Source organism: Natator depressus, chromosome 9, assembly GCF_965152275.1.
Source record: "Natator depressus isolate rNatDep1 chromosome 9, rNatDep2.hap1, whole genome shotgun sequence".
Lineage (NCBI taxonomy): Eukaryota > Metazoa > Chordata > Testudines > Cheloniidae > Natator > Natator depressus.
In genome coordinates this window covers 11,170,213-11,182,398 of record NC_134242.1, presented here as the reverse complement: position 1 = coordinate 11,182,398, position 12,186 = coordinate 11,170,213, and the positions used below count along the sequence as shown (strand labels likewise).

Below are 12,186 nucleotides of genomic sequence, written 5' to 3'. Positions count from 1 at the left end.
TCTATCTATTGATTTTTTTTGTGTGTGCCAACAAATAGCAATGTCTGGCTTTTTGCAGAATATTAATGGAAAGTCACTGTGTTGAAATGACTAGTGTTTTTCCAAAGGCCCCTTTTCTTGATAACGCCAACAATCTTCCTAATTATGTTCAAGGAGCTTTACTTGAAGTACAATGAATGTTTTTAAAAAAAAAAAAAAAAAAGAAAGCAACAGCAGATCCCACAGAACAAGAACAAAAAGTCAACTCTCTGAAGAGCAACTCTAACAAAATAGCCTCTCCAAAAAACCATTCATTCCTAACTCCCCTATTCAGATAGATAGACCTTTGCAACATAGTTAAAAGCATGATCAGAAACAAGGAAAAGTTAAGTTAAGTAATGAGTAGTGGGGTGGGTTTCTATTTTTGGATTATGCTTTTAACGTAAATGATTGATTCTTGAAATCTGGTGATTCTCCCCAAATCACTTTTAATTATTGCACTCTATTTGCTGCTCCTGAGCAGAATGTTATAAGATGATGACAATGATTATTTTGTAACTATGAAATTCCCCAATCTGTAGGGAATGGTGCATTTTTATTGGAGTTTCAATAGTAATTATTTATCTAATTATTTTTCTTATTTATCAGCACCATTATCATTATTCAGAAGGTGAGAGTCATAGCTTGGATGATAGTCATGCATCAATACTCCACGTCTACTGGAATATGCTTCTGAGGAGATTTATAAATTAAGAAGCATTAACCTCAGGCTACAATGCTTATTCATTGCAGTAATGAACACTGAGATGCTAATGTATTTCATATACATATAATCTACTTTTATAATATAATGCCGTATGTGAATATTTAGCTGCATAATTCTCATTGAGTTAACTGATAACCCATTGAAAACACCCCATTTACAGTACTCTCAATAGTGAAGAATAACACAATGAAACAACACCTGCTTGTTTTATTTGTGTAACTGGACCTAATAAAATCGCTTACCTGTGTTGCAGGTACTAATTCTAAATCTGATGTTGAATTGGACTCCAAGGCACTTTTGACACTAGTCAGCTCAGACTGCGATCTGTTCTCTGTAGACCTATAAATAATGCATTTACATATTCATTATTGTATACCAAGAAACTATATCTGTCAGCTTAATAAATACATTATGGCTAATTGGGTTAATTCTGTTAGCTGAGTAGTTTTTAATCGGTGGATAATGATAGTGCACTGACTGTTCTTCCTTCTTGGTTCTGTTTGTTACACATTTCAGCCCCACGCAAACAATAATCGACACAACTTGTACTCACAGAAGAGATCTGGGGTCTGATTTGCCATTATACAGGTTAAGCCAATGGAGTTAGATTGTCATGGACCTAGTATAATGAAGTGGAGAATCAGGCCCACAGCACTGTTCTCTCTGTTTTATAGCTAGGTAAACGGAGGCACAGAAATGTTAAGTGATTTGCCCAAAGCCACTGAGGGAGTCAAAGTGTGAGTAAGGATCTGCACTCCAGAGCCCCAGGCTCCCAGTCCCTTACTCAGATCATGCCTCTCTCCCCTTGCCCAGTAGTCTAGTTTCCTTCCTTTCTAAGTTCTACAAGTGGTAATGCAGAAATGAAACACACTGGGCCAAATTCAGCCCTTGTGTGAGTGAGTGAAACTCAAGTGGAAATCTCTGAGCAAAGTTGGCAGTGATGTAAACGGTGGTGTAAAATTGGTGAGGGTGCGTGTAAATGGTAATGTAGTGATTTGACATTCAGAAGGTGTGCAAAATGAGCATCGCTTACATGCCAGGAGGACAGCAGAAATAAGCAATTAAAAGGAAGACCCCATATAAGGCCCAATTCTGCCCTCACTTACACCTCCTGGAACCTAAAATCAGTCGTATTGCAAAGGGCAGAAGAGAAAGCAGAATTTGGCTTGTCTATTTGATCTTGCATTCTCCTGTTAGTTGTTTTCCTGATACATACATACATACATCTTCTGTCCTTTGGTGTGTATGTTGCCCTCATTTCCACACCCATTGAATGCAGTACAAGTTGCATTACTTTAACACTTCCATTCACCTGTGCCCGTTTTTGGATCACATTTAGTCTGGCATGTATCTCCAACCACATGATGATTTGGGGAATTTGTCTACATAGAACTTGTGAATTCTGGTTGATACGAAATTGCTGTATCATCAAATGGTTTAGTGTACACGGATTCTACCATTTGCTGGACCCTGAGATCAGGGACAATGGAGGGTTGTTACACCTTGATGGCCCCCATTCATATGGGAGTAACTTAGGACAACGGGAGGCCTGAAGCCTAGGGAAACCAGTCTGACCAGAATGTCTGCAGGGAAAGGGTTTGGAGAGCAGAAAATCCATATAGAGGGGAACAAAGGTATTAATACTTGCTCTTAAAAGCCCCAGAGCCTGAGAAGCTCAGAAAGAGCTCAGAGAAACAGGAAGCTTGGGCAGAAGAGGCATGCTTTTGTAGCAAGGGGCCTTTTTTAACTGGAGGACCAGCTGAGGAAGAAGGAAGCTGGCTACACAGGTGAAAGAGAGACTCCGTGATTCAGAAGAGAAGCCATGTGCAGGAGGGGGATCTGGACTCCTTAAGGATTCTGGCCTATGCCCAAAAAACGACCAACAGTGACGAGGAAACAGGCAGGAAAATGTGTACAGGTGTGTTTCCTGTTTTGTCTAGATCTGTATATTTCTCATGCTCTCTAAAGAGTGATTGGTTTTTGGACCCCTTACAAAGCCTCTCTGTTTGCTTCACCATCAGGTGACCTGAAGAGGTAACTGTAAACCCAGCCTGCCCTCAAGATTGGAGCTTTGGGAAAGGGTGTGCACTTACGCTACTGGGAGGTCTGGGGTGGGGGGTTAGCACTGGTCCTGATGGCCGAGGGCAGTTGGGCCGGAAGGCCCCATTTCCATGAAAGTGTAACAGACAGAGAGCTTGTGCCTATGCAGCGTACCAGAGAGGCCAAGGAAAGAAGCGGTGCTGCGGCCTACTCAGACCAAGGGCAGCATTGCAGCACATGGGTCTAGCCTTTTGGGACCCTAACACAGCAGCTTGGTGAGTGTTTGACAGAAGGAGCTTTACCAGGGCTATGTGACAATCTATCATTTAGGTCAGCGGTTCCCAACTGTTTAACAAAGGTGACAGATTTATTCCTTTTTTTGTGACCCACCATTACGTACATGCACCCTCTGCCCTGGCACTGCAGCCCTAATCCTTGCCCAGTGTAAAGGGGAATCCCTAGTGTAGGGGAGGCTGGAGAGCAAGACCGCCTCACACTCCCCACGCTGTGGCAGCTCCTGTCCTGTGGGGCTGGGCCCGGCTCCCCATTCCAGGCATTGTGACCTGACACGCTGGATTGCAGCGCCACTGAGGTTTGGCCCAGCCGCTCTTCTGTCAGGTGGCAATGGCCTGAGCAAGGAGCCGGGTCCAGCCCCGTGGCACAGACGCTGCCACTGCAGGGTGAGTGAGGGGTGGGCTTGCCTCCCCCACACCAGGCTGTCCTCTCTGCTCCAAGGCAGGATTAGGCACTGCTGAACTCCACCTGCTATATTCTAGGACTCATCTAAAAATCGTTGGAAAAAAAGTTAACTTATAATTAACATACTTATTACATTATGTCCAAAATGTAGCCTAACTGAGGAAATAATATTATGACTCGCCATCAACACGGCATTAGTGAGACTTGAGAGACCAGAGCTGGAAATATTTTCTCAGGAAATCAAGTGTTTTACCATAAAAGCTCTTTTGATGGAGCTCTAGATGAAGATTTTTGTTCTGTAGCTGAATGACCCGTGCTGTTCTTCTCTCCATGAAACTTCAATTCATCCCATTTCTCGAGCTGCGTCTGAATATTTACTGGAAAAAAATGAATCTTTTAGGAAACCTAATTAAGAAAACATTATGGCTACAGCTCCATGTAATGGTGGTGAGGAAACTTCACCTTTAAATCACTAAAACCCTGTGTTTTCTATGGTGATTGGAAAGCATATGTTTTAGATGGGGCCCAATCCTCATGAACTTTAGGGCAGCTGAAATTCCTGGGAAAAACTGACATATTTGAGAACCAGCAAAAAGTTACCTAAACCTTCATTTTTCATAGTCACTAAAATTTTAAGATTCTTGTTCAGGAAATAAGTGGGACTGTGCTTGAACTCAGTTATTTCTAAGGCTGTGATTCTTTCGTGGAGTTTGCGGAAGTCACGGATTCCATGACTTTCCGCAACCTCTATGACTTCCGCAGTGGCTGGTGCAGCTGACGTTAGAGCCGCCCAAGCAGCTGAGGTGCCCCGCGGCTGGCCACACTGGCTGCTGCTGGAGTGACCCGGGGCCAGCTGCTCCTGCAGTCTCCAGGGCCAGCCATACAAGCTCCTGCTACTCAGGAGGCCCTGGGCAGCTGACTCCAGGGATCGTGCAAGCAGCGGCTGGTGCGGCTGGTCCCGGGGACCACCCAAGCAGCAGTCCTGGGGGCAGCCCCGGGGAGTGTCTGAGCAGTGGTCCTGGGGGCTGCCCCAGGGCCAGTTGCACCAGCCACTGCTCAGGCGGCCCCAGGCAGCTGGTTCCAGGGACTGCGGGAACAGTGGCCGGTGTGGCTGACTCTGGGGAGTGCCCAACCAGCGGTCCTGGGGGTGCCCTGGGGACCGGCCAAGCAGCAGCAGTCCCGGGGCAACTGGAGGCCATCTGGAGAGCGGTCCCCGGGAGCAGTGGCTGCGGGGCAGTCAACCCTCAGCACTGGAGCAGGGCCCCCCCAGAGCAGTGGCGCCCCACAAGTAGAAATTTAGTCATGGGTATTTTTGGTAAAAGTCATGGACAGGTCACAGGCAGTGAATTTTTATTTATTGCCCGTGACCTGTCCATGACTTTTACCTAAAATACCCGTGACTAAATCTTAGCCTTAGTTATTTTAATGTAAATTATATACATTGCAGGGATTGTAGCAGCTTTTTGGTTGTTTTGGTTATTTTTATCCTGTAGATTGTGGGCCAGATTTTGAAAATCCCGCCTCCCTTTTAGCCCTTTGATCCAGTAGGTAATGTAGACAAGGCCTAAGTGAGTTAGTAGTGTTAACTAGGCACCTATCAATAGGAGTTAGGCACCTAACTCATTCGGGTGCTTTGAAGATCCCACCCAGACACAATCTGGAAAGAGTTTTGAGAAAGTTGACCCCAATGATTTTATTTAAGTTCTGAGAGTTCACCTCACAAGAAGCACTGCTCACCATTTATAAGTTATTGGTTTATATTTAATTAAAACTTGGCATTTGTAAGCCTCTCTCTGGTAGCTACCTTCTTGTTGATTAAAAGCTAATATGAAATGTTTAGTGAGAGAGAGAGTATGCCAGAGATGATAAATTACTTTCAAACCAGCCCAGCTTGGAAATGTATTATCCTAATGGCTGTCTGATCAGCATTGCAAAATGAGTTTGTGGACAGAGCCCAGCTCCTAATAGATAAATGTCCACATCATAAAAGTGACCCTCACAATTGACACCGAGGGTGTGTCTAAACTGCAATTAAAAACCTGCGGCTAGCCTGTGCCAGCTGACTTGGGCTCGTGGGGCTCAGGCTCAGGGGCTGTTTAATTGCGGTGTAGACATTTGGGCTTGGGTTGGAGACTGGGCTCTAGGACCCTGTGAGGTGGAAGGGTCCCAGAGCTCAGGCTGCAGCCTTAGTCTGAATGTCTACACATCAGTTAAACATCCCCTTATCCCGAGCCCCGCAAGCCTGAGTCATCTGGCATGGGCCAGCTGTGGGTGTCTAATTGCAGTGTAGACATACCCTGAGTGGCATCTTGGAAAAAGAATGATTTTATTTGCATTTAACAGCTCCCTTCCACTATAAAAACACTTTACCCTCTTACCAAGACATTCCATTCTGTGGGCCAGCTTCTCCATTGCCCTTTATCCTATCTAGTCATTTACCCCAGCGCACATCGAGAGTAAAGGGGGTATAAAATGCTACTAAATCACAATTTATTTGCACTGTGCAGTGGTGTAAATGTCTACAGAATATGCATGGCAATGGAGAAGATGGCCCAGTGTGCTATTTTGTGATAGCAGCAAGGAGGAATTGGTAAAGTTAAGCATGGCTGAGTGGCAGTGATGAAATAACCAGCTCTTACCTAAATCTAATGATGACTTCTCTGGAGCTCTTCCAGTCTGGACCTTCTGCTCAGCATCCACATTTATAAGGTCTGAGTTGTCTGTCTTCTTTCTGTGGGTTGAAGCCTTTATGTTTTCACCTCTTGATGCATTCTCTGACTTCTTTGTCTTGCTTTGGGTTTGTAAGACAGGTTCACTCAGATCCAAGAGATCCAGACCAGTAGATAATACTATCAGAGATGCAAAATGTTAGAACTCAGTTTTAATTCATTTGATTAGATTTTTCTTTTAAATTTGTTTTAATTGACTTGGCAAAATTGAGTTAAATTAAACACATTTGTATTTGACTGTAGTAGATGTTACAAGGTTACTGGGTAAGGACTATGACCAAGATTTTGAAAAGCGTTTAGTGATTTTTGGGTGCCTTGTTTTTTTGGGTGCTGGTCTTGAGTCACCTTTAAAAGGGCCCAATTCTCAGAAAGGCCCTTTTAAGTTGTTTCAAGTTGGCAGCAGAAATCACTAGTCATTTTTGAACGTCTTAGCCCAGAGTTTCCCACATGATCTGGTTGTCCCAGTATTATGCAATTTGGCTCTGAGAGGGGATTAGGACCAGTCTCACCAGTTTAAAGTACTGAAAGCAATTAAAACCCATCTGATTACCAGCAATTTACGAGATTACTTCTGTGTTGTGCTCTATTAGGGAGAAGATTATAGACTGAATCAGCTTTACCTGACAGCTTGCAATCATTTTGGGTTCAGAGGTAGGTTTTCAAAGAAGCATGTGAAGAGTTACCGGAATGATTCACACTGACTCTAGCCAACCGCTTTGACAACATTCCCTTCACAATTCTCCCAGTGAAAAATAACACTCTGAGATAATCCATGCTTGCCTTACTCAAGCAGCTCATCCTAGTGAATCTCTGGGACTGTTCATATGGGTAAGGCAAGGAGGATTTGGCCCTCCATATTTATAGTGTTTTAGGGAGGTTATTTCAAAACCATCTACGAGATTTGGATGCTCAGTTTCCGCTAAACTTTAACAACAGATTGACACAGAAATCCTTTAGGAACCTCTGAAAATATCAGTCTAAAATGTGTTAAATAATTAGTTTTTTGGACACTGCAAGAAACACACACCAAGCTAAACTGCTAATGATATTCTTATTAAAGGGCCACTGCCAATATAAAAATCACAGTTGTCTGAAATTTTTTTTGCCTACTCACTGATACAAGTAACATATACGATTATTTTAACAGACATTAAAAAACATATTTTTCTCTCTTTTCCAGTTTTTTTAGTTGGTATATTTGACAGCACTCTATTTATATTCAGTCGCATTGTTTTGCCTGTGGAGTAGGTCAATTTCCCCTTTTGTTTATCTGAATCTTTCACATAAGAGGAGCGAGAATTTTTTTTTCAAAAATACTGCGATTGTAAAGCAACAAAAACCAGGCCAGGGTATTTTGGGGCAGGCATAGCACCTATAATTACTTTACTTTTTCTTAAATGAATGCTGCCCCTTTAACTACCTGAAGTACCTACAGTCATTCCTCTAACCTATTTGTCTCTGCTAAAAGAAAAACTATTATTCAGTTTCATTTAATTCAATGTTCCATTTTCTATTAAAAGCTGCATATTGCTTGGGTTACACATTAATTGGAACTGAAAATAATAATCCTCCACTCTAATAAAGGAATTAGTGATTCTAACAGTTTGAGTTTATATGAATTTTAATCTTTCATTTTACTGAAATCTTGAAGCTTCTAATTTTTATGTATTTTTCTGCAATTTAACTTTTTAAAAAAAATTGTATTTATCAATTTAACAATTCCATTCAGCTCAAGTATATCTAACAACTGACATCAGTGCAAACAGAAATACAACAATAAATCCTCTGTTTGCAATAGAATAATGGGAAGGGACAGCATCATAAATCACTAAAAAACCAACAGATCATGTGAAAGCAGTCCAATATTTTCCAAAAGGTCTCAAAAGATGTTATCTGCAATTTTAATTATTTTAATTGTTGACTACTTATTACATATTAAGCACCCTTTACTTTTCTTAGATGTACAAGGATGATATAAGCAGATATATTTCAGATTTCCAAAAGCCCATATGCTAAACTGACTGCATTCAAGGTAATCAATTTTAATCCTCTAACTGCACATAACGAATTCCAAAGTTAAAGGAGGAAAGGAATAAACAAACAGCGTCCCAGAAGTTCACCAGGTGCATGAAAGCATGGGTTGATAACTGAAGACACGTACGGTTCCTAGTGTTGCTGCAGGAGGTCAGAGTTGCTTCTGGTGTATACTTTACTGCTGTTGACTAAGGTTCTTTTGTTACACCTGTTAGTTGTCTGTACATTTTCAGGCATTCCTTGTCTGTTGGCTTTGACACATTCGTGGAAGGCAGCTCATATTAGATCAGTTTCCCACTTGTCTTGAAATATTCATTAATTTATAGTCACTACCGTGGTTTTCTACTGCCTCACACAGGGCAACACGGCATCTCCTATTCATACAGAGCACTGCAACCATTACTATGTTGAAGTCTGGGGTGGGGTTTCTGCCTTCTTGTTAACTGCATTTGGGTTTTTAGTCGTGACATTTGTACAAGCATGAGCTTAGGTTTAGCTAATGTTTTCTTGCGCATGTGTAAGGAACAGAAGTGTGGGGAGGCTGGGAATTCAGCATGAATTATGTATGATCATCGTCAATATTTTCAAAGGCATTACAAAGACTTCCAAGATACCTTGGCTGAATCCCCTTCCTAATATGCAGGATCTCCTGCACAGCTTGCTGGGCTTGGAAGGGTTCATCTAGCCCAACAGCACATGTTGCAGCGTAGTTTTTTGGGGGGATACCCATGATATGTAGCCTTAACCAGTGAATTAAGAACGATTCTTTCTCATTTATTATGTTTGTACACTACCTAGCATAGTAAGGCCCAACCTGGTTGTGTCTTTTTGGTGCTAGCACTTTAAATAATAATCCTGCCTTAATTCTGAATGTCCTTGCTTTTGATGGCTTAGTTTCAGACTCAGCGTTATTTCAGCAACCTTTACAATTCAGTTTTCCAAAGCCCAGGATGAAGTCTTAGGTTGTTGCTTTTTCATCTTCTAAGTCTTGATTCAGTGAATTCAGTTTTGACTTTGGAATTCTAAAAATATTTGGAGTATGGTGTATTTGATATCATAACTGAGTAGGGAAGTACCAAGTAAGGAAGGGATGAGGTAATGAAAACAAGAAATATCTTGGAAGAGGCCAAACATTCATTGCTGGTGAATGGTTGAGGGAATCTGATGTGATGAAAGAGGAGGTGTAGTCCTGCAGTGGCCTACTCTTATGGTGCATTAGTGTAATATTGCTGCCAGTCCTGCTTATGGTGAGCATTTTTTCCCCTTACAGCTCTGAAGCCGTTAAAACATACGGAGGCAAATTGTCAGCCCAGTTAGCATATAAATACATGTACAGATGTGTGCCTAATCTGTAGGCAATTGCCCTCATTGCCTTTGAAAATTAGGTAACTGCAAACACAAATATATCAAGTACCTGATTTGGGCATACAGATGCAGTATTGTGCACACAAATTATGTGCATGTTTCACATGGCAACTGGCAAGTGCCATCTGTCTGAAACTCTTTCTCAGTGTGAAAAATTCATTCATAAATGGTATCCAAAGCAAGATGTATGTACACAAATTAGAATTCTCCACTTGGCCATTCCAATGGCTTGTAACAAGGCAAGATGTTTTATGAAATGTTTATAAAATATGGGTAGTTGTGTTGAATACACTGTCCCTCAACTGATGGATTAATTTACTTTGATTAGCCTTTGTACATCGCAAGTAGCATTTTACCTCTGAACATACCACTGAATAGCAACACTAAAATCTTAAAAAGAAAAGGAGTACTTGTGGCACCTTAGAGACTAACCAATTTATTTGAGCATAAGCTTTCATGAGCTACAGAGCTGTAGCTCACGAAAGCTTATGCTCAAATAAATTGGTTAGTCTCTAAGGTGCCACAAGTACTCCTTTTCTTTTTGCGAATACAGACTAACACGGCTGTTACTCTGAAACTAAAATCTTAAAAACCAATCCTGCAAGACAGTATACTTTTCTTAATTTTGAGTGCTTTCAGGATTACCATGTCATTTTTATTACTTGCTCTATCTTATTGAAATACAAGACAAATAAGAGATTTATTACATTCTTCCAATAGCAAAGCTCCTGAGCTCAGCTGCGGGTTTTTGCTTCTTTTCCCAGTGGGAAGGGGATAACATTTCAGTATCTCTTTTTTCTCCCCAAGTTTTCAATAAAGCATGTCTGTAAGTAATAAAGAATTAGCGGCAGGAAGACCAGTGTGGTTTTGACAAGCAGAAATGGAGTAATATTTGGCTCATGTGTTTCATCAAGGAACTTTCTTCATTTACAGAAACACCTAATGCTCCATTGTGTCCAATAAAGTAGGGAAGTAAAATCCTGTTCTATAATTTTGGTCAGTGTAAATGCGAGGGTAAGAAAAAACTATACAAGAAGAGGTTTCAATGATAATGAGCCTTCCAAACAAACTTGGCAGTAGTAGCACTGGTATTAGACAGAATACTGTTCATCAGGAATTTTGCCACAATTTAGATGAACGTATATATATTTTTGTCTTTAAATGAAATTCACTCCAGCCTAGCATAATTGGTGGAGAGATTTTTGTGGGGATGTGATGGCCACCACCTAGGCACAAACTGCTACAGCTTGAACTAGGAATGTAACAGACACAGACTCATATCTTCCATTGATCAGCCACAGAGGGGGATCTGTAACATATACTCACCAATGGGGTTACAAAGGTTCTCTGTGCTTGGGAAGAATCTTAGTTCACAACTGGAATGGTCATATTCATTACAAAAGCTCAGTGGTGAAGACGGCATTATAGACTAAATGAACTCTGTAGAAGTAAGATAATAGCTAGACAAAGCCCTGAACCATTACTTAAGCCTTTATCAAAAAACATTAACTCCAAACTAAGGAAGTTTGGATAAAACGAGAACTAGATGCAACCCATCCATGGTTAATTTTTTGCAAAAGAACAGTCAGGCTGAGGAGTTACCAAACTAAAATCACTGTCCCAATGGACTAAAATCAGAGCTGTGTATCTCAACCCCTAACTCTGAAGCTTTGGTATAATTTGAGACCTGGATCCTAACAACCCCAGGTTTAAGTTCTGATTTTACAAAACCAAAGCGTGACCAACAAGGTTTTGGCTACTCTCATTTTAATCCACTTGTAACTTACTACCAACTCAGTTTTGTAAAAATAATTAATAATCTTGTTTGATTTAAAAATAAGAAACAAATATGTTATCTGGAAAAAAATCATAATTAAGCTAAAATGAAAATTAATTATCTTCTTTTAATGAGGGATGATAAAGAAAATTAGTTACCAGCTGTATTTGATGTTACCGGCCTGGCAATGGCTTCTGGTTTGGTTTCACAGAGAAAGTCATCAATGGAGGGGCTCAGGAGAGGTCTGCTTTCTTGTTGCTCATTCACCAGCTGACAACAGAAAAAGACAAGGGTCAAAGAACTTTGTTGAGATGCAAAATCTAAAGAAATAAAATTCATCCTTACAACAGAATGTGGCTAGTTTCTGCTTGTGGGAGAAGAGAGAGACTCTAGTGATTGTCACCTTTTTCTAAGGTACAGGCAGCTTTGGGGTTGAACATAGACTTTTAACGGCTCTTTCCGAACGTCTTAAAATTATGCTCAAATTTCATAAGACATATGTCTTGGTAAAGTACCAAGATGGTTCTTCTGTATCAGTTGTTACATGCTATTGATTATAGGCCAAATTAATGAATGCCTGGTGGCATGAATGGATGAATTTAACTTTTATATCATCTGGGTGGGAATGACCAGTTAATGTTGATTCTTTGTGGTGCATGGGAGGCATCCTTTTTCCATTAATAACTCACACGCAGAACTTTAACACAATTTATATTAGAAAATACGCATTAGCCCCTTTAATGTAACCTGTTACCTGTTATGTGAGACACTTCTGTGGAATGCAAGAACCTATGAAT

General features: G+C 41.0%; 1 protein-coding gene across 4 annotated transcripts in view; it reads right to left on the bottom strand.

Annotated features, from left to right (window-relative positions):
- Positions 1 to 12,186, bottom strand: part of PEX5L (peroxisomal biogenesis factor 5 like) — a 168,676-nt gene that overhangs the window by 49,955 nt on the left and 106,535 nt on the right. For all 4 annotated transcript variants that reach the window (XM_074963517.1, XM_074963518.1, XM_074963515.1 and 1 more), the window contains 4 exons: positions 11,548 to 11,659; positions 6,124 to 6,333; positions 3,738 to 3,861; positions 988 to 1,084 (listed from right to left, as the gene is read on the bottom strand). In XM_074963517.1, coding sequence (XP_074819618.1) covers positions 988 to 1,084; positions 3,738 to 3,861; positions 6,124 to 6,333; positions 11,548 to 11,659 — 543 coding nt within the window. The remainder of the gene's footprint in view (positions 1 to 987; positions 1,085 to 3,737; positions 3,862 to 6,123; positions 6,334 to 11,547; positions 11,660 to 12,186) is intronic.